Source organism: Protopterus annectens, chromosome 5.part0, assembly GCF_019279795.1.
Source record: "Protopterus annectens isolate FY-2018-M chromosome 5.part0, PAN1.0, whole genome shotgun sequence".
Taxonomy (NCBI): domain Eukaryota; kingdom Metazoa; phylum Chordata; order Ceratodontiformes; family Protopteridae; genus Protopterus; species Protopterus annectens.
In genome coordinates this window covers 763,397,128-763,419,948 of record NC_056735.1, presented here as the reverse complement: position 1 = coordinate 763,419,948, position 22,821 = coordinate 763,397,128, and the positions used below count along the sequence as shown (strand labels likewise).

Sequence of the window (22,821 nt, the reverse complement as noted above, 5' to 3'; positions counted from 1 at the left end):
TTGAAAAAGCTGTAGATACGCTGAAATGGGATTATCTCTTCAAAGCTTTAGAAATCTTTGATTTTCCATCTCATTTCATTACTTTGATAAAACATCTATATAAAAATAATCTTGTGTATGTAAAACTAGGCCCTTTTACTTCAGAACCCATCAAAATACTCAAAGGTACAAAGCAAAGCTGTCCTTTGTCGCCCATTTTATTCGCTCTTGCAATAGAATTATTTGCTATTACATTACGCCAAAACACAAAAATTAAAGGTATAGACATTTATGATCAATTTAATTCCAAAATCATGCTCTTTGTGGATGATATACTTTTAACTCTGAGTGTCTCATAAGAATCTCTTAAAGAGTCAGATCTACAGACTAAAAGGTTCTCTGATAGCTCAGGTTTACGTATAAGTGAATCTAAATCTAATTATATGCATTTAAATAAAAAACAAAATTCTTTCATAACTCCAGTCCATTTAATAGGAAAACAGGTCTCTTCTATAAATTACCTAGGAATTATTATTGATGACAATATTAATAACACTTTATCTACAAACTATAAACAAATCTTAAATACCATAAAATTACTCCCTGACAAATGGAATAAATTATTCCTAAAGTTTGAGGATAGACTTCAATTAATAAAGATGGTATTATTACCAAAAATAAACGTTATAGCTCAAGCCATTCCAATACTACCTAATAAAAAAACTATTGCAAGACATGAATAAAATTCTTTTAAATTTTCTCTGGTTCCCTAAACGAAACAGGATAGCCTGTGCTCACCATATTAGACCTTGGGAAATGGGAGGAATTAATTTTCCAGAGACATATATTAAGGCTTCTATATTCAAAAGAGTTTTCAACTGGATAGACCCAAAATTTTTATCAGCTTGGAAATTCCTTTTTATTTCTATTTTTTTTAATGAGAATAAACTCACAAAAATACTCTTTCAAATGATCAAATAAATATATTTTGGAAAATATTATGTCTTAATTTACAATTTAACATTTCGAAACCTACCAACTCAGTCTTCATAAACTACATCTACAACTCATTTAGATCTTTCATAAACTCAAACTTAGACATTAAATTATGGTGGGGACTCATAATTCCTTTCAAAATAACTAAAACTGTCCCAACAAATTACATGAAAACATTATAAATAATTGGAAACTAAAAACTTTTACTTGTTGGCAAGATTGTATTAGGAACTCATCAGTCTTAAACATACAACAAATAATAAGCACCTTTGATATTCCAAATTCAGATTGGCTTATACTTCAAAACATTTTATTTCATGCTCAAGAGTTATACATAATAATCAATAATTGCTCCTGTAGTTCTGAACCAAAATTAATTTCTATTATCCAAGAAATGGTTTATAATAGTCATAATTGGTCTAATTTAACCTCACTGCTCTATAAAAACTTAATTTATAAAGTTAATCCAAAACCAAACTTCTGGAACTTTATTACTAAAGGTCATCAGATTAACCTCTCCTCTGAGAACAAAATTAATTTATTGTATTCTATTAAATTAACTTCCACTCTACAAGCTTGGAAGATTTTTTCTTGGTAATTCTTACACAGGGCGTTTTACACCCCCAATAGGATAGCTAAAATGGACTCTTCTAAACAATTGTTTTGTTGGAGATGTTCTCAGAATTGTAATGCTGATTGAATTCATATATTTGTTGAGTGTATCAAAATTAAAAAATTCTGGGAGGAGATTGGAAATTTCCTTCAAGCTATTTTTTCAGATTCCTTCATACTAACTAAATCCATGATTTTTATGAATGTAACTGAAACAAATGTTATGAGCAAAAAGAATTTGCATCTACTATTGGCTATACTAGCAATTGCTAGAAAATGTATTACAAGAAAATGGAAAACTTCCTCTCAACCCATCTTTCAAGAATTTGACTCTACTAGAAGAAACAATATATATTGAAACAAAGGTAAAAGAAACAAAAATCTTCCCTAATAAATGGATCAACAATCCTTGGAAAGTTTTTTTTCTCGTTGAAACTTTAAAGATTTCCACATCTTCTTAGTACTTGGAGAAATTACACTGATTTTTTTTTTGTTATGTGTAACTACCTCTATCTAACTCTGTTATTCTCATTTTTTTCCATATAGGCCATATGTACATATTGTACATAGTTTGTCTTTGTTTCATTTGTATTCTAGTAAAAATTATGTTTTGTCTCTTTGAAGATCAATAAAATATTTGGAAAAAAAAAAACATTAATTCCTCATTACTGAAGTATCAAAACATAATGCAAATCATATAGGCAAATTAATAAGTTAATGATTAAGATGGTGGTATAAAAACATGTTGATTGCAAATAGATTCACAGGGGAAAACAGGCAGATAATACTACAAGTTAAAGTGACTTAAGGTTCAGATAAAATAGTAAATGCTGCAACAATGTTTTGAGATACACATTTAACCACATTACTACATAACTACAACAGAATAAAAAACACCAGCTTAATAATAATTTGCAGCATATTTATGAATCCCAGCCAATATTTGGATGGTATTGCTTAAAGGACAAACCAAGATCCAAAATATGGAGCTCAGAACAGCTGTTTATTATGTTACAAACTTCTACAACCTGGCAAGCAGGTACCTTCCAGGATGAGGCAAGCTAGTACAAGTGTCTCCTTTTCATTTACAGTTTTAATTAAAAGTCAATCATGCCATGGACCATTTTCTTTTAAATGTAAACCAGAATTAATTACATTACAGAACAAGGTGCCATATTTCAGAATAAAAGTTACTTCTAACTTTTCCAAATGTTTTCTTTTTCATTAAGAGGTATAGTTCACTTAACCAAACTTTTTACATAACCACATGGTGCATTCTGTTAATGCTATTATTACTACCATGGACCTCATTGAAATTTCTAGGAACTGATTTGTATAATGTTTATTTGCAGTATCCTCAAGATGTTGTTTCATCCTGACTTTAAAAGACCCTACTGTGTAACCTACGTAATAAATATTAGAAACACAACACACACAATAAATAATCCTTTCAATGGTAGAGGCTGCAAAAAAGAAAAAAATGTATAAAATCCAAACTGAATAAAAAATGCAGCTGTCCATTTATAAGTTCAATCAGCAGGATGTCAGATGTATACGTGGTACAGGTACTACAGTGTATCTAGGAATTTTGCGCTCATGTTTCACAACACACTTGGGCATGCAGTTATAGCTGTACTCATGTATAATCCCCTTTCCTTATTGCAAGCACTACACACACACACACACACACACACAATAGAGTACTACTCTGTACACCCTTGTCATTTCATGCAAAGCTCTCCCTAAAGTGTTTCACGGTTGGCATAGAGTATTACAGAGCGGTTAGGCTTTTAAATGTGGTCTAGGGTTTGATTCCCTCAGCCTACATTGCCTGACTCTGTGAATCTGAGTGGGTTCCTATTGCATTATCGAAGTTCTGAATCTCCGAACACCATAAGGTCGAAACCTTATGTTCGAAATTTCAAAACTTTGATAACATAAAAAAAAATAAAGAAAAGTAATAAACTCTCGCAATAATGGGGCAAGCCCCCTTGCACCCCCCATGTGGGGGGCTGCACCCCCACTCCCCTTGCTCTTTAAATATACCAACTCCGAGATTGCAATACAGTGCAGAAAGGAAAGATTTCCCTTTAGTGCGATCTCGGAGTTGGTATATTTAAAGAGAGGGGGGTGCAGGGGTGCTTGCCCCCTTGCTTACAACAAGTTATTTCATGTTTGTTTTTTTTATTTTTTTTCGTTGTTCGAAATTATAAAACTTCGAATATACAAGTTCGATCTTGTAGTGTTCGAAGTTTTATAGTTTCGACAATGTAATAGGAACCCAATCTGAGCAAGTCATTTATCCAGACAGTGCTCCTGAGCTGAGTCTGAAAAAGATCCATGCTCGACCCTAGTAAACAAAATACTAATATAAAAATAAAAAAATAAGAAAAAACATGAATTACACTAAATGTATGAGACACATAAGCTGCTGTACTGCAAGCCCTTACTGTACACTGTCAGCTGTCCTGTAGGCCAAATTTACTCGTCTACACAGTTTGTCATCATCAAAACAGCTGCTTTCTGTTTGTGTCTGTGTCAAACTGTCACTTCATATACATATCATGGAGTTGCAACATGATGAGAACCCAACTGACTGTGTTCAACTTGGCTGGAGGTTAACACAAAGGCGAAAAAGAAATGTGTGTGTGTGTGTGCATGTGTGTGTGCATGTGTGTGTGTGTGTGTGTGTGTGTGTCTATAGCTATCTCTCTCTCTCTATATATATATATATCTATATATATATATATATATATATATATATATATATATATAAAAAATAAAAATAAGCAAGTCCCTGCTCACCAAGCTTATATATACCATCTCCACACATGGATAAATGAAAAGCATGGTTCTCTTAAAATAATTTAATCACTACCATTGCACATTAGAAACTTAAATGGCAGTGATTTCTCATGGAAACAGTGATAAAGGAATTCAATATCTTGTGGAGCTAAACTCTCTTGATGTGAAATTTTGGCAGACTGATATTTGCTTGGGTACAAGGAAGCCCAAAATACCTTTCTGAAATGTAGTGAATGAATGAAGTGATCATTCAGCATCAGTGTGTCTGTTTACTTTTCACAGCAAACTGAACCTTTTAGGTAGGCCATAAAATATTACCTAGAATAGAGTAAAACAAAATATTAGCACAAGACCTCCCTTCGGCACATCTGACCATAATGCAATTGTATTGGTGTGTGTGATATATATATATATATATATATATATATATATATATATATATATATATATATATATATATAGGTCCACTATGTAATCCCAAAATACTGAAGTCCTGAATTTCAGTAATTCAAAATTACATAGCCGAAAACCCAACTACAACACACATTTCCGAAACCGCATAACCGCGAAATTCAAAATCCCGAACGTACTCTACACATAAGGCACACACGTGCACATACAACTCCCCCCCACAATCAAATAAATAATACTACACTACAGATAAGCAGGGGGGAAAGCCACCCTGTGCCCCCCATACCCCCCTACTTATATATTCTAACTCCGAGATCGCACAGACACACAAAGGAATCTCACACCCACACATTTTACAGCCCCCCCTCACACACACACACACACACACACACATCACAGTCACAACCCACACTAAAGCCCCTAACCAACACACTTACCCATACGTATTTACCTAAACTTTCACCCATCCATCCACACACTGCACCAGTGGAAGCGGAAATTCAACATCTCCGTGCTTCAGGATTTTGAATTTCGTGCTTCTGCCGGTTTCAGAACTTTGAGTTTTCGGCTATGTAATTTTGAAATACTGAAATTCAGCATTTCAGTATTTCAGGATTACATAGTGGACCCATATATATATATATATATATATATATATATATATATATATATATATATACATATATGCATACTTGCTAATTATAGTGATTTATTAAGTCCCTTACACAATCCATCCATTCTCAACCTCTTTTCCCATTTTGCACATGGGAGCAAAGTGTCACTTCAGTAGTGACAATCATCTCCAGCCAAGGTTTACACCGCCGGATAGCTAGTGGTAGTTCATCTATACCATACCATTCACTCATACACTCACACCTACATCTAATTTAGTGTGTTCAATCCACTTACTGCATGTCTTTGGAATGTGGGAGGAAACCAAAGTACCCAGAGGAAACCCACACGATCACAGGGAGAACATGCCGACTCCGCACAGAAAGCACCCCAGAATATTGACTGGATATGTCAGAGTTAAGGGAGCAAGATGACCTTAGTTATATTACTTTTGAAAATATTTTTATTGCAAGTGTTTATTTTGTGGCCAAAGTTAGAAATTGAGTGTAGAATTCTGATAAGTTACCTTTTTGGTCGTGTTTTGTTAACCAGGTTATATAAGAAAAATAAAAGATTATTCAAGCTACCAAACAAAGAAAGCAGATTAGGCAAGATCCATAAGGAATTTAAAGCCAAAATTGTATATGAGAAAATGGAATAAGAGAACAAATTGGCTGTGTCTCCATTTAATAAGAATAAATAAGTATATTAACACCATAACTAATACAAATCAACAAATAATTTGATAGCTTTAATAATAAACAATGGAAAGTAATATTTAATCCTACATATATAGCAAATGAATTCAATAAATACTTCAGTAATATTAGCAAATATCACACTCATTTTGATAATTTCCAATATTAAGAGGTTGACGAGGAATAGCTTGTGATATGATAGTGCCTTAAAAATCAACCAAAATACATGAAATGAGATGGATAATACAGCAGCAATTTTGTTTTGTAATATAGACAACATTTTACAGACAATTTTGTTACCTTTAATAAGTTACTTTGATCAGGAAGACTTCCTACATCCTGGAAAAAAATGCACATCACTCCAGTACAGAAAAAGGATTGTTCAAATTATAGAACCATCAGCTTAACTTCTATAGATGACAAATGCTTTCTGAGGTGGAATAGGGTATGAAATGTATAAAAAATTAAGGGTCTGGCAAAAAATATATAAAGTTTTTGAATAAATAGTTCAGTGAAGGTTTTATGTATAAAGAGTTATTGGAATACTTAAATTCGTATGGAGGAAGGAAGATAGAAGACAATTAAAAAACAGAGACTGATAGTATTGAATAATAATAATTATAAGATATTTATGAAAATAATAGAAAACAGATTTGAAACTAAAGTGGAAAATTTTATGGAAGATAGCATATGTAGTATAAAAGGGAAGGGTTATCGAGAATTAATAATGATAGAGAAATTGTGGATGATATTATGAACAGAAAACAAGTGAAATCATGACAGGAGACCTTCAGTATTTGACACAACTGGAGATGAAATCTTATGGGTAATAAAGAAAGAGTATAATTTAAGTGAGAAACTTAGGGAATTATATATGTCAGTGTATAGTAATAATAAAGAAAAAATACTTGTAAATGGCTGGTTAAGCCAAGAGATACATGTGAAGAGTGGTGTAAGACAGTGATGTCCAATGAGCTGTATACTCATTGTATAAGTTATGAATGTAATAGTATGTGAAATAAATTACAAAATGAAGGAGGGGGTATATAACGCCTGAAGGGTTAAGAATTCCAGTTTTGTTAACATATGTAGATGACATTATAATAATTGCAAAAAAAAAATTTGGTAAAATAAGTAATTTTGCACAAATGGCTAAATATGATAGGGACGGCTTTAAATAGATAAGTAAAGGTTTAGGTGATGTAGTAAAGATCAGGGTTATATATTTTACAACAAATACAATTTCTGTTAGGTATAAAATTTGGGAATAAAGATGTAAGTAGAATTTAATGGGGAAAAAGCAACAGAAGAAATAAAACAAACCTGCCTTTTCTGGAGAATGTATAAATTGTCATTCAGAAAAAAAGTTTTATTTGATAATTCAGTACTGATGGGAAACCGCATACTTAGCAAGTGTATTTATGCTGTCATCAGTATTTGAAAATGAATTTTTGCAGATTTTTTTTCATTTATATGCGGTTCAAGATTAAACCCAGTAAAAAGAGGAGTTTTATATGTAAATAAAGACGGAGGATGTTTAGCATTAATTAACTCAGTGGTATATATGCTGATGCATTAAAAAGATGAGAGATTAGTAATAAAACTGTATAAACACAAATATAATTTTGGGGTATGTTAAAAAGAGTAAAAGAAAAACAGATTCTATAAATGAAGAAATAAAATGTTACCAATAAAGTTTTTGTGAAAAATAAAAATTTATGATATAGAGGAAGATAGAAAAGTATGGTATAATAAGAATGTGATGTTAAACTATTGCTATGTAAAACCATGGGGAATCTAATAGATGAAAAAAAATTAAAGCAATAAAAGTAAGAAGCAAATGCTGTAATCAGAAAGTAGAATGTGGAGACTAGTAAATTGCCAGTAAAAGAAAATATGCCATATACAAAGAAAAGTTATAGAATATGTCTACTTTATCAAGAAGAGGTATGGGATATGTGTTTTTGAAATCTAAAAAAATAAAAAAAGTTATGGGGAAAACTATGTAAAGAAGATTATTTTCAAGGATATAAAAGTGGATAAAATAAATATGGATATTATAAGAATCGAAGTAAAAATATATGCTATTTTATATGGAATGAAAGAATAAATTAAATTATATTTAATGGTAAATGAATGTTGGCAACAACATTAAATAAAATCAGATCTTGGTTATGGAAAAAAGATTAGGGATTAAAATTTAGTATGAGTGTAAAAGAAATTATGAATATGTATAAACAGATTTCTATATTTTATATGCAAATATTGAAATGTTTTGCAGATAAGAGTTATTTTTATATAAATAAAGGACCACCACTCTTCTATAGGTACTGTGGGATCTTTTACAACCACTAACTCAAGCAGATGAGGCCTCTGTTTAACATTTCATGAGAAGGATAAGACACCCAGGAGTAGAATGTCCTCTTTAGACTGATTGCTGACACTGTAGTAAATTATATCTGGTGTGGGGAAAGAACCCACAGCCTTTTGCACTAATGGCAAGTGTGCTACCCGTTGAGACACTGACTGATGTCACAATGGCTATCAATATGAGCATATCTGTAGGAGTTATCTTTTTAGACATGGCAAAGGCATTTGATACATTACCTCATTTAGTGATGCATAATAGAAGGAAATTATTATCAGTATTTAATTCTGTTCATTTCATTATGACTCAGAGGTAGAACACAATCAGTTGTGATAAACAATGAAGTGTCTGATTATCTGTTTGTAATAGGAGCCTCTCAAGTTTCAATCCTTGGCCCCATGTTATTTAATATCATATCTCAGCAATTCTAAAAAGCAATTGGTTAAGGAAGTATGTGGATGATTTTAAGATTGTATTCTTGATCACCAACAATATGGATTATGAATCCATAAACATATATTTGAATGATACTGTAACATGGGCCAGTGCTACTGCACTTCATTTAAGCCCAGACCAATCTAAATGTATATGGTGTGGAAAACTCAATATATTTATATCATTTAAACTTCAAGTGGTCTTAAATTTGGAATGATACATAAACATCAAAATTTATAGGCATAATAATCTACTGTTTCACATTAATTTACAGGAAATAAAGTTTAAGTTCTTGTATAACTAAACATTTTCACTATTGTTGAATAAAATACCAGTTATCCTAAGAAGGTCAGATAATTTAGTTTCTTTCAAATGGTATGTTGATAATTTGGTTAGCAATTCAGTGTTGATCCATGCTTGAAGGAGACTGTGTTCCTTGATGGTATTAGGGCATGAACCCTGTATAAGAACTTAGAAATTTTTTTCAGAGCTGGTATTCTAAAGACACTGAATCTAAGCTGGCAAATCAATTCATACATTTCTAAAATTGCATCTAGGTCCCCATTTTTACTTGTAATGTTTTTCAACACAAAATATGAAGCCTTATAACATTCTTCCATACTACTCAATGCAACACTATACTAAACTAATGTTGACAAACGGCAAAGCTCCCTGCCCATCCTTACTCATGAGGGTTAAACTTAAACCCAACCCTACACATTACCTTACCAAAAACATTTTTTCCCTGATACTACCACTATTTATATTACACCTGAAGGTTTTTTTTTATCAATTAACAGCTAGAGAAAGTTTGATCTTTTTTTCAATTAGTGTATTTTTAGTGTTTTCCCCAGTGTTATTGAGTTTTGATGTGCATCAATTTGCATAATATACATAAATGTTTCTGCACATCAACTCAAGAAAATAGACTTATGTTTTTATGAAATGAGAAAGGAAAATAAGATTGCTAGTTAACTTCAAATGTGTCCCATGCATGGAAGAAATTTAAGACAAGGCATGTAGACCTCATATTCAGTCACATATCCCTTCTCCATTATAGCCCTTAAAATCTCACTATATTTTAGCCAGGAGGCAGAAATGCCTACTTAAAATAGGAAAGAATGGTGTCTAGAAATAAAATCTTTTACTGTGGAAATTGTAAATTCAAGGGTTGCATTAGTGAGCCAATAAAATATGTGCGTGTGTGTGGTGGTGGGGGGACTCTTTTTATTTTAAACATATGTCCGTAAGTCTGTAATTCTGTCAGAACCTAGCACTTGTAACTCAAATGTTCAACATACCATCTCTGGATCACCACAACCTGAACTGTGCCATTGAATTTTATGCAAGGCTTGGACCGATGTGGAAAGCCATGAACTGTGAGTAATAAGATTTTCATCATGTTAAACTGCTGCAGTCATCACACTAGGGTTATCCTGCCATCAGGCGGTCCCGCAGTTGGCCCGAGTTCCAAAGTCTCGGTCCGGAGTTGGTTGCTGTCGCTTCTTCTCTGACGTCAGTGGTATACAAGATGCAGCTGATGCCATTTTCTTCAGTCTTTCTTGCCGCGCGGTGCCCGATGCAAAAGCAGTTCGCAAGTGCCGGTCGGCCGACTCCTGAGATTTTCATTCCGAATCCAGAACCGAAGTCTTCTACAAAGCTAAGTACCCCGTTGGGGAAACTTTTTCTTGCCTCAGACCAATGTCAGTAAAAGTTAATAATTGTATTTCTTGTGGGAAGCAAATACCTCATAAGGATTTCCATTCCTATTGTATCCCATGTCTAGGTCCAGACCACAATGTCACTGGTTGTCGGTTTTGTGCTAGGTTTAACAAGCGCACTATTAAACGTCGGTTTGATTTTGCCCGACATTATTTTGGCAGAAAATTCAATTACACCATGTCGTCGGAAAAAACAACTGGAATACACAAAAAGCACAAAGACAAGGACAGGCATCCGAGGCCCAAAACTGACGATGAAGCCTCTGCTAGGCCAGTCGCCGGTTCTCCAGTTTTTAGCGAGGTGCCTTCGCAGCCCCTGACGACCGCTTCTCTGGAACCACAGGCCGCCTCTGACTCCCACGTGGAGATGGCTGGGCCTTCGGATACACCAGACTTGAGACCTACAGTAACCAAATTGTATCTGTGGGTGCAACGACAACTCGTACCAAACACAAGAAATCCCACAGATGTAAACCACGATCCACACAGTGTTTTGATGCCAAAAAAGTTTAATCATCAATTGACTCAAGTTTGGCTGGGTTTGCATAGGATTTCATCCGGAAATCTTGGATCCAACGCATATTGTTTTCATCCAGTCCAACAAAATCAATTGGCTTGCCCTTCACTAGCTGCACTGGCAACAATCAGACACGTTGGTTTTGCTGCCATTATTTTACAGGAAATAAAATCAAAGTTTAAATTACCATTGAGACTTGAGACCTACCGAGACTAACCCTTCTGAGGGCTCCGGAGTAGCTGAACAACCCACAGCTTCAGAGGGTGTTTTCAGGCCTACTCCGTTAACCATTAAATCTTCTGCTAAATCTAAACCAAAGAAACAACTTCAACATTCACCAGCACAGGCCTCCATGCCTAAGAAACAGATGCTCAAAATGGCCGAAGACCTAATTACTCTGCTCAGGGGGTCCCAACCTCTTCCTGATAAAAGACCTAGACAGGATGCAGACTGTGACTCATCCGACCAGGTGTCTATCTCCTCAGATTCATCCTCAGACCTAGGATACTCTTTACCCCCTTATGAGGATTCTGATGCTGAGGAATCCATTCCTTCAGCCTCTCCACCAGAGGACTACTCCTTTGGGGAAACCTTACATATCATGCGGGAGCATTTCCATTGGGAGGGCCAGGATTACTCAGAATCCAAGAAAAGGCTCAGAGATTTCCTTTTATTACCTCAGCACAGACCCCTTGTTATTCTGCCAGTGTTAGATATAGTGGATGATGTGTATGCTGAATCCAGCTTAAATCCTGATTCTTTACCTCCAGCTCCAGTTAAGCCAGACAGATATTACAGAGTCCCTGACTCTCACAAATTATTTTATAAAAGCCCTTTTGCTGACCCCGAAACTATTTCCCAGGGTCCCAAAGGGGTAAAGGCCTCTACAGCAAAAAATCTAGTCCCCTCTGATAGAGATTCCAGGGCATTAGACAGATGGGGAAAGAAAGTATACACATCTGCAACTTTAGCAATGAGAGCACTAAATTGCCAGTTTCACATGCTTAAATATCAGCAATATTTGATGTCTCAGTTGAAACAAAAAATGCTTCCAAATTCAGATCTTCCTAACTATAAGGAAATGCAGGATTTATTGCATGCAGATGAACAAGTGGGAAAACATACTTTGCAATGTGGTTTTGATTCCTTAGAGGCCTCCTGTAGAGCAGCAGTTACAGGGTCAGTCATTAGAAGGCATGCTTGATTAAAAGAACAGACCTTACCAGATCATGTTAAAGCAAAGTTATTGGATGCACCCTTGCAGCAGGATGTTTTATTTGGAGTTAAGGCAGAAGAGGTATTAAAGAAAATGGAGGATAAAGCAAAATCTATGCAAACGGTGAAGGATTTCTTACAGGTTCAGCCTCCTCGATTTAGCAGAAATTGGCCAACAAAGAATTAGTCCTTTCCAGTTTCAGACAGACGTCAAAGGGGCAGATACAGACATCCGAGAGGTAGAGGTCAACCACAAGGTACTTACAGGCCTCGACAATGGGGTACTTCAACCCAGAAAGAAGGGGAAGACAGGCCTCAACCTTATAAAAAGCAGACCCAATGACTTCCCACTACAGCTGCCAAACATCTCTCTCTTGGCAGCCCCCTTGGGGGGAAAACTGACACTTTTCAGTCACAATTGGCAATTAATCACTAAAGACAAATGGGTTCTCAATATTGTGTCTCAAGGTTACAGGTTCCACTTTCACACTCTGCCAAGGTTAAAAGGAATGCCAAATCTGCCACCAAATCAATGGGCAGAGGCGCAAAGGCAAATTACAGCACTCATGGACATGAGAGCTATTCAAGAGGTACCAATACAGGAGCAAGGACAAGGATTTTACTCAGGACAAAGCCTGGAGGCCCATTCTGGATCTTTCTTCTCTAAATATTACCTGGATGTTCCAAAATTCAAAATGCTGACACTACAGCAGCTTCTTCCCATGCTGGGCAAGAAAGCATGGCTCGTAACATTGGACCTCAAGGAGGCATACCTGCATGTCCCTATCAGACAAAATTGCAGAAGATACCTCAGATTCTTAGCAGGTTCAATGCACTACCAATTCTCTGCACTGCCCTTTGGCTTATCTACTGCGCCCAGGGTCTTTACAAAATGCCTGGCACCAGTAATTGCTTTTTGCAGACAAAAAGGAATTCAAATTTACCCATATTTGGATGTCTGCCTTATTCAAGCAGAGAGCAAAGACATTCTTCTAAAGCATCTGGCGTTTGTAAAAAGACTGCCAATTTGCCTAGGGTACACAGTAAACAAAAAATCAAAACTAGTGCCCTCACAAGAGATAATATTCCTGGGTGCCAGCTTAAATACAACGGCCCAGATGGCTTATCTCACGCCAGACAAGCAAGGACTGACTCAATATTTCCAATTAATGGTAACAAAGACTCAACTCCCTGCAAGAAAAATTCTGCAGGCCTTGGGTTACATGGCATCTTGCATACTACTAATTCCACGTGCAAAACTGCATATGAGGAAACTACAATGATACCTAAAGAGTGTCTGGTCTCAACACTGTCACAGTTTGGAAACAGTAATACCACTTATTCCTTGCCTTCAACAGGAGTTTCGATGGTGGTCTCAAGCCTGTCACCTCAACAAGGGACAACCTTTCACTCAATCCACAGCCAGGCAAACACTGACAACAGATGCTTTGGATTACGCCTGGAGAGCACACATGGCAGGAAAATGTATTCAGGGCAAGTGGAACGCAGAACAAAGGCATCTTCACATCAATCAAAAAGAGATGCTAGATGTACAAAATGCCCTTATAGCTTTCAAGGACCTTCTGCATCCAGGACAACTTCTTCTAAGGACAGACAACACCACAGTTATGTGGTACATAAACAAACAAGGGGGCACTCATTCATATCCCCTCTGCAGACAAGCCATGACCTTGTGGAACACAGCTATAACCTATCAAGTTCATCTGCAAGCACAATTCCTGCCAGGAGAGAAAAACACACTGCCAGACAACTTAAGCAGAAACATCATGGATCTGCACGAGTGGAAATTAAATCCATAAATGTTCAGGATGATAACACAGAAATGGTGGAGCCCGGACATAGATCTGTTCACATCCCCAGTGAATTGCCAGCTACAGAAATTCTGCACAAGGACTTACCACCCACAAGCATGGAAAGTGGATGCCCTCTCATTCAGCTGGAAAAACCTACAAGTATACGCTTTCCCACCACTGCCTCTCCTTTCAAAGGTACTCGTAAAAGCCAGACAAGAAAGGCCAAAGATGATCCTGATTGCCCCAGAAGTATTGGCCACGCCAGTACTGGTACCCAATCTTAAAGAACTTAGCACAAGGACCACCATGGATTTTGCCTCAAATCTCACAGCTTTTGACTCAGCAAAACAATCAGATATTGCACGGCCAGCTCAAGACTTTAAACCTGGCTGCATGGCAAATTCCTTAGTCAAGCAAACAATGCCCCTCTCCAAAGCTGTTATGGATGTCATTCTGGAGGCCAGAAGGCCTAGTACCAGGAAAGCCTATTCGGATAAATGGAAGAGATTCTGTGCCTGGAACCAGGTTCACAACCTTGACCCTCTTGTCTCAAATATTCCTCAGATACTACAATACTTGACTGAGATGCTGGACAAGGGCCTCTCCTTTTCATCCATTAAGATCCATGCCTCTGCCATCTCTGCAAATTACAACACAGATCCACCAATTTTTTTTCTCATCCTTTGGTAAAACAGTACCTCAGAGGGGCTGAAAACATAAGACTGCCCCGTAGAGCCCCAACTCCAACTTGGGACCTCAATTTTGTCTTGGGGAAATTAACTTTACCTCCTTTTGAGCCAGCTAACTCAGCAGACTTAAAATATATCTTTTGGAAAACTGCTCTGCTCCTGGCAATAACCTCAGCATGAAGAATTTCAGAATTACAGGCACTAATGGCAGTGGAACCTTTCATCATATTCCACCAAGACAGGGCGTCTTTAAGAACAAACCCTACTTTTATGCCAAAGGTGGTATCAAGTGTGGCTCTAACCCAAACTATTCACTTGCCAACTTTTTATCCAAATCCACAGAATAAAGGGGAGAGACTACTGCATTCCTTGGACATACACAGGCAGTTACGCTTCTACTTAGACAAAACTAAAGCTTTCAGAAAAACTGAGCAATTGTTTGTATCATATGCTGCAGGAACACAAGGAAAAGCCATTTCAAAATGGACCATTTCAAAATAGATAGGCCATTGCATACGTTTCTGCTATACACATCATGGGAAAACTGCACCTAACATTAGGTCTCACTCCACCAGGGCAACAGCCACTTCAACTGCCTACCTCAGAGGAGTACCTACCAAGGACATTTTGGAAGCAGCAACTTGGAGTTCTGTACATACCTTCAGCAAGCATTACCATCTGCCTCTTTACTCTAAATCCAGAGGTGGCTTTGCCACTGCAGTTCTGCAGGGCCTTATAGCCACCCCTAATGACTTATAGAACCAGCCACCCTACCTCTGCTTTGGGATTCTACCCAAGTTTGATGACTGCAGCAGTATAACACGATGAACATAGTACAGTTTTGTACCTACCATAAATGTAGATGTTCGAGTGTATACACTGCTGCAGTCCAGGTTACCCTCCCTCCTTCCCATCTTACTTGCTGTTACTTACTCTGGCATTCTACCCTTTGCTGCCTATGGGAAGTATTTGCTGGTAAGATAAAGTATTTGATTGCTTTTCTTATGTATGTTTTATTAGCAACTTACATTGCCTACCTTATTGGGGGCAGCTGACATCTGGGGCAAGAAAAACTGAAGAAAATGTCGTTGGCTGCATCTTATATACCCCTGGCGCACTGACGTCAGGGAAGAAGTGACAGCAACCGACGCCGGACCAAGACTTTGGAACTCGGGCCGACTGAGGGGACCGCCTGACGGCAGGATAACCAAAGTGTGATGACTGCAGCAGTGTATACACTCAAACATCTATATTTATGGTAGGTACAAAACTGTACTTTTTTCAACCAAAAGGAGTGAGGAAAGAAGCTTTCATTTCACTTCTGCTTAAATATTTTAAGTTGTACTTAGTGACCTGTTTGGCAGTTTGTTGCACTTTTCTGCTTTTTTTTTTCATGTTTTAGCCAAGGAAGTTCTCTGCTTGCATTTTTAGTTTGTTCTGTGACTTTAGTCTTGAAACTTCATCTTAAGTTGTGGAAAGATTGTGCATATACATAATTCTGCTTATGGAAATAGAAGTGCAGTATAACTTGTAAAAGCTAGCCATTTGTGTTTTGAATCCTGTCTGGGGCCTTCGTATTGTAGGTTAATTTACATATGTGGCAGAACTATGAACAATTACAAGACTTGAGCCTTATTTAGTCATTTATTATAGCAATAACCCACGCCTGGGTGTGGGTAATGCTGGATTTACCCACGGTTGGTGTGTTTTGGTCATGAGGGTGAAGCCTGAGTGGCCAAACAAAGCCAACCGTGGGTATATCCAGCATTACCCACACCCAGAAGTGGGTTATTGCTATTATACAATGACATTATTTAAGAAAAAAAAATATTTTTCTTAAAGAATGGCATTGTATAATGCCTCCTTGCTGCCCTTCTACAGCTGTCTGGTATTCTGCGGCAGTTCTGATGTACTGCGCATGCATATGCCTATGCAGTACATCAGAGCTGTGGGCAAAAGCAACAGAGAAAGCAAGATCTCCGTCGCTTTTTACAAACTGAGGGGCTAGGTCCAGAGGACATTTTGCCATACCAGGCATACCAGAGTAGAAATACAATTTTTTATTAGCTGTGAGAATGGCATGTGAGCGGAGTCATTTGAAAATGCTCTACCTGAGTTTTCTACACCCCTGCCTTCCTGTGTGAAATGTAGTAAACTGACCTAAATGATTAGCTCTTCTCAAGTTGTGTGAAGCTTGAGTGAGGTAAACTGCAATAAATCTTCTTGAATACTGACTTAATAAAACTGTTAAAACTCTTCTATCTATCTATGAAGGAGATTTGTTCTGGAAAAAGAGATACTTGTGGCAATGAGAAGTGTTGTGTTCCATAATCATTAAAACCCTTGTGGCCATATGGGGATTTGCTCTGACAAAGGAGACATTGTACAAGTGAGAAGGGCTGCCCTGAGAAGAAATTTATTGCTGAAGAACTTTTTCTGTGAAGCTAAAAACAGTGAGAGTACTAAAACTTTGCTACGTTTTGTACAAAATGGGAAAAATAATGTAAGTTTTAGTGAACTCTAAAATAACTTCAAGAATGCAGTGTAGCCAAGAACTAGTGCACAACCTCCAACAACATATATCTGTTGCAGTATGTACCACTGAAAAAAACCCTGAACAAAAGATGAATATCAGGCTTTGTTGGTGGTATGTCCAAGGCATGCAGCTAGGGATAGCTAGTCCCACACTGAGTGGTTCAGTAAACTATCCTTACGTGTAACTGGGGACTCACTAAAAAACATACATGGACCTTGTGGATGTGATGAAAATGATTATCAGAAACCAAAACGAATTTTTTCTGCAGCTGGAGCTTCACCCAAGGCACAGTGGGTTCCTATCACGTAGTCAAACTTCTATAAGTTCAAACCTCATATGGTCGAGACCATAAGTTTTGAGTTTGTAAAATGTCAACCGTTTCAATGGAAATCTCCATAAGTGGAGGTTTCCAATTTGTTCAATGGGGTGCAATCTCGGAGTTGGTATATTTAAGTAGCGGGGTGGGAGTGGGGGGGGGTGCTCCCCTACTTAAAACAGTTTATTTTGTTTTCCATTGTTTTTATGCATAGTCGAAGTTTTGTAACTTTGAACATAATGGTTCAAACATTACATGTTCGAAGTTATAAGACTTCGACTATGTGATACATACCTGGCACAGTCACTTACATTTCTCAACTGAGATTTCAGTATCGTCAGATTGATAAGATCACATATTACTGACTTAATGCGCTTTGAAATTGTACAAGAATCTCAGGCAAGTAATGTTAGTAAATTCTACAAATCTTAGCTGTAGGTAAATTTAAAGGGACATTCCCTAACTATGTATGAAAATGTTTTTTCACCCCAGAGGGACCCTAAGTTTTTTGAACAGCTAGTTTTGGTAGAACATCTGTTTTTAACTGAAATTGCAAATCCCAATTGCTACAAGGCAAATAATTAATAAAGTGCACCATTTACCAAAGTATGCTTTTTGCCTACAGATAATAAAACACAATACCATCTGAGCTGATTTGCTTTAAATGCTCTAGAAAAAGCCTGCAGTTAAGCGTACACTAAGAAGATGTATAAATTGAGGAAGAAAGATAAATTACATACTGAAGAAAACTGGAAATGTGAGCTATTAATGCTTCTCCCTGTTACAAGAAAGTTGAGACAACTGGAAACAGAAGCAGAATTCTTTAAGGGAAAAGAAAGTAAGATAGCCACGGAAGGAGAACTGTACAAACTACCAGCATTCCTACTGGAATAATGTTATTCTTTTGAGTTGCCTTTTATAGAGGATTAACTAGATGAAGGGGAAAACCTATACCTGAATTTATAGAAAAACGGCTGATTTTACATATTGTTTTTTTTTTCTATGTGAGATTGCAGTGCATGTACTGGCCTTTTTTCTGTGTGAATTTGCAGTATGGTGGGGATTGGGGAATTTGCCCTTTCCTCACTGTATTGTGATTTCCAAGTTGGTATATATAATTAGCAGGGGGTACTTGTTTTGTTGTGTTTTCTATCAGTTGATGACCAAACATTTGCTTGATGTTTTCATTTTATGATATATCAATATTCTATATTCATTGTCTTGCATGGGTGTGATATATTTAATCCAAGATTCATTTTATCTAATCACAAAATATCTAAAATACATTTAAGCATTTCACATTTGCTAGAAAAGTGTAGCAGGCTATGGACAATTACTGGTGCAGCATAGGGTTCTAGAATACTAAGAGCTACAAGGCAAATTAATAAAGTGCACCATTCATGATTTACTAATACTTACACACGTCATGCTCCATGTCTACAAGTTTATTTGTGTATCAGCATTGTGTGTGTTGTTTTCTCTTTTATCCATGGCTGTGCAGCTGTGGGTATGGATAGGGGTCCAGGGTATGTGCCTCCCAGAAAGAAAAAGAAAACAGGTGGAATATTTACTCTATATGAAACTTTAGATGATATGTGATTGGATTAAATGTATTTTAGTTTAAATTTGTAGATATTTTGTGATTAGATAGTGTTAGATTAAAAGTAATACACTAATTTATATGTCCACACACACCTCTCCATCTCTTGCAGTCTCTCTCCCTCCCTCCGTCTACATATGCGTGGTGGCCACAGTTTACTGTTGTATTTGTTATTATAACAATAATGAATCTGGGAATAAGGAAACCAGAAAATTGCAAGCCAAGAATGTCAAGGACCATAGGACTGAACAATGCTGAGCATCAAATCTCCCGACCTGCCCAGACACAGAAACAAGTGCTAACTTTGGGTCCTCAACATTCTTGGCTTGGAATCTTCTGGTATCACTATTCCCAGATTCAGCATTGTTACGATCATAAATCTGACGGTAAACATTGGCTACACATGTGTAAGGACACATGGATTTATTTGACGTTTGATTGTAGACAAGAATTTGTTTGAACAATGGTAAGGGAATTACATTTGTGACTATTTCTGGTATTGGTGGGATGTGAGACTCACTCCATAGTAAGTCATAAACATACATGGTAATTGATGGTAGACATATTTTCTGATCATTGCTTTTTTATATGAGCAAAGCAACCATATGTTGAAGTAAGAAGTCTAATTTCTCTTTTTAATTTTAGTTTTCAGGGCTCTACATCCTGTCCTTTATTGTTATCATTTCTGTATTCCTTCTGTATTCCATAGTCTCAATAGGAATTACTGAACCTCCCCCAGTACCTCAGGTCATCTGCACTGGCTTTGATAACCCGGTCTTGGAGCTGGAGAGAAACAAAGAAGATGGAGATGATTCTGTCCATTTTGTCTCTGGGGAAAGTGCTGAAATAGCTGCTGTATGGAAAAGTAATATCCACTGACCTGGACCTGTCCATCATTCTCTTATGAAAGCGGATATAACTTGAAATGCTGCGTACAATACTAGGGACCTTTATTTTGAAAGTACTGTACAGAGGCAGATGTGTGTAAAAGACATTCGAGCATATAAGTTGCTCTGAAAACATATTTCTTTGTGAGGACATTACTGCCACTAATCCAAACTGTGCTCGGTGCGAATAAAAATGCAAAGAAAACTATCCATTTTAGATATAAAACTGATTTTGCGTGTGACTTTCTGTGGTGAATATTTTATAAGATTTCCTGTGTATGAATTTATGTTCAGTAGGGCTGCAAAGCACAGGTGAACAAATTTAGTTTAGTTATGAAATGACATTCTTACATTAAGAGAGCAGCACATCTCAGTTAGAAGTCATTTTAACAAGCCAGTCCAGTTTTGTAGTATGACCAATGTCATTCTTTTTATGTTTTAACCATGTGAAGCTGCATTTCATAAAGCTATAAAATGGTACACTTCTGGTCTTCACCCTGCATTGTTTGTCCATACAGCAAATGAGACATAGTGATATTCAGTTTTGGTTTCATCAGTTTCTGGGACTTTGATGTGCCATGGCTTGAAGTCAGTTTTCAAGCAGCAGTACAGTTAGAGGGAGATTGCAGGCTAAGGTCAGATCTGCTGCAATAGGACATGGCCACGTTTTATATAACAACACATGCAGCTTTGTGGAGATGCTTACTTGGTTTATTGTATTGCATATGCAGAGTAAAAACTTTCAATTTAAAACATGTTAGAAGTATTTAGTCGTAACAGTCTTTGCCAGTATATAATTTTTCTTTCACACTATAATTGAACTAATTCTGTATTCTTATTATTAGCAGATATTTCTTTATAGCAAAAATAATTGCAGCCCATTGTGGTGTGAGTGTTAACTGTAAAAAGCAATGTTCTACTTTGGATAGTTTCCATCATTTGCTAACTCTGTATACTCACATGTTTTCTAGGAAGTCACTTATTTGCAAGCTGTATACAGACAGGTTGTAGGAGTACTGCACTGATGTGGTGCAATTCTGCATAATTACCAGGACAGGACTTGAGAAGCAGTTTCTAAATGAAGTTGTGCAAAATTCTGAGGGGCATGTTGGGGGCTGGTGATAAGGTAGTACCCAGAAAACTCATTTGCTGTTTTGAAAATAAACCCCTAGTACACCAGAAGATGATGGGCATGAAATATTTTGAGACTGCAAGGTTTTGTACTACTCTGTAAGGGTTTATAAATTGACATTTTTTTAAATTTGTGTTTTTGTTTGGACCTGAGGCTATTTTTGTTTGCTAGGGTATCATGACCAATTATAACACAAAATGCTGTTAGTGCAGTTAGGTAATGATCTGCCCAACTGATGCAATTTTATATTATAACATTCCTTCTATCTAAGAATATTTTACCTGGGTTACTTCAGCATTGTGAATTAAAGTTTAGTGTAATGCATACATTTTTGTAGTAATAATACCCATGTTCATAAGTATGTTAAACTGATCTTGCATCACAACTGTTCCTGTAATTAAACCTGTATATTTTTATTACTGTACTACTTATTTTATTTCTTGGCTGTCAAGAATCAAGGCTAAAATGTTAAATTTAAGTACCTGCATCTTTCATTAATCAGGGCAGAATGTCCGTTTCTTTTTTTCTTGTTTTATTGTCCCTCATTAATTGACACTTAGAAGGCTGCTTTGGAGGAAGGCAGAACTCCAGCAAAGAAGTGTTTAATACTAATTAGTGTGAACACAAGCATGAATTACATTGATTGTACTCTCCATCATCCAAGACTATGGTATCTTGGAATAGTCTTGGGGAATTCCCCTTACTGACAGTTACAGCAGGCTTTGACTTAGCATGTATAAGTAGCAGGGGATGACAGGGTGGGGGTTAATACATTTTTTTAGTGTCTTCACTTTAAATATTTGATTTGCCCTTTAGTCTCCACATCCACTCAGCCACCATCTTCCTTTACAGTGCAGAGCCTGTGGTCACTACATCCATCTCTGACCCCCAAAATTGTAGGAGCAGTGCCACAAGGTCCACCTATGCAACAGTTTTCATGGAGAATATTGTCTTTGTGCACTAGCCTGTGGCCACTATATCCATCTCTGACCTTGAAGCTGCAGGAGCTCTGACACAAGGCCCATCTCTGCAAAAGTTATCACTGAGAATATTGTCACTGTGCAGTGTAAGCAAGTTTAACATGAAGACCCTTGCTGTTTATTAACTTTAACTAGGCAAATACATGCCTGCCTGTGAAGGAAAGTGTCTGTCACATTCCCCCAAAAGGAGTAGTCCTTGGACTCTAAGGACCACTTGCTAAGTTGGCCACTATCCTTTCTCTTGACCAATAGATTACACTGTATATGCCAATTTCTTAGACTCCCTAGCTTCCTGATTTCTGCATTCAGTAAATGAAAGAAAATGTGATGCTCTTCATAGTCAGTGTTGCAGTACTAATCCTTGGGACTTCCTGCTGTGCAGAAGCCTCAACTGGCCTGATTTTCAGAGTCTTAGCATCATCCCAAGCTGATGGACTCTCAATAACTGTCCTCCTGACATCAGATGTAAAAAGAATGTCCTTTGGTACCATCTTAAGT

The 22,821-nt window shown here is 36.8% G+C and overlaps 1 protein-coding gene across 2 annotated transcripts in view; it reads left to right on the top strand.

The window, feature by feature from the left end:
- Positions 1 to 21,767, top strand: part of SLC35F2 (solute carrier family 35 member F2) — a 482,376-nt gene extending 460,609 nt beyond the window's left edge. For both annotated transcript variants that reach the window (XM_044072611.1, XM_044072612.1), the window contains one exon: positions 19,970 to 21,767. In XM_044072611.1, the coding sequence (XP_043928546.1) occupies positions 19,970 to 20,203 (234 nt within the window). In that variant the 3' untranslated portion in view covers positions 20,204 to 21,767. The remainder of the gene's footprint in view (positions 1 to 19,969) is intronic.
- Positions 21,768 to 22,821: the final 1,054 nt, after the last annotated feature.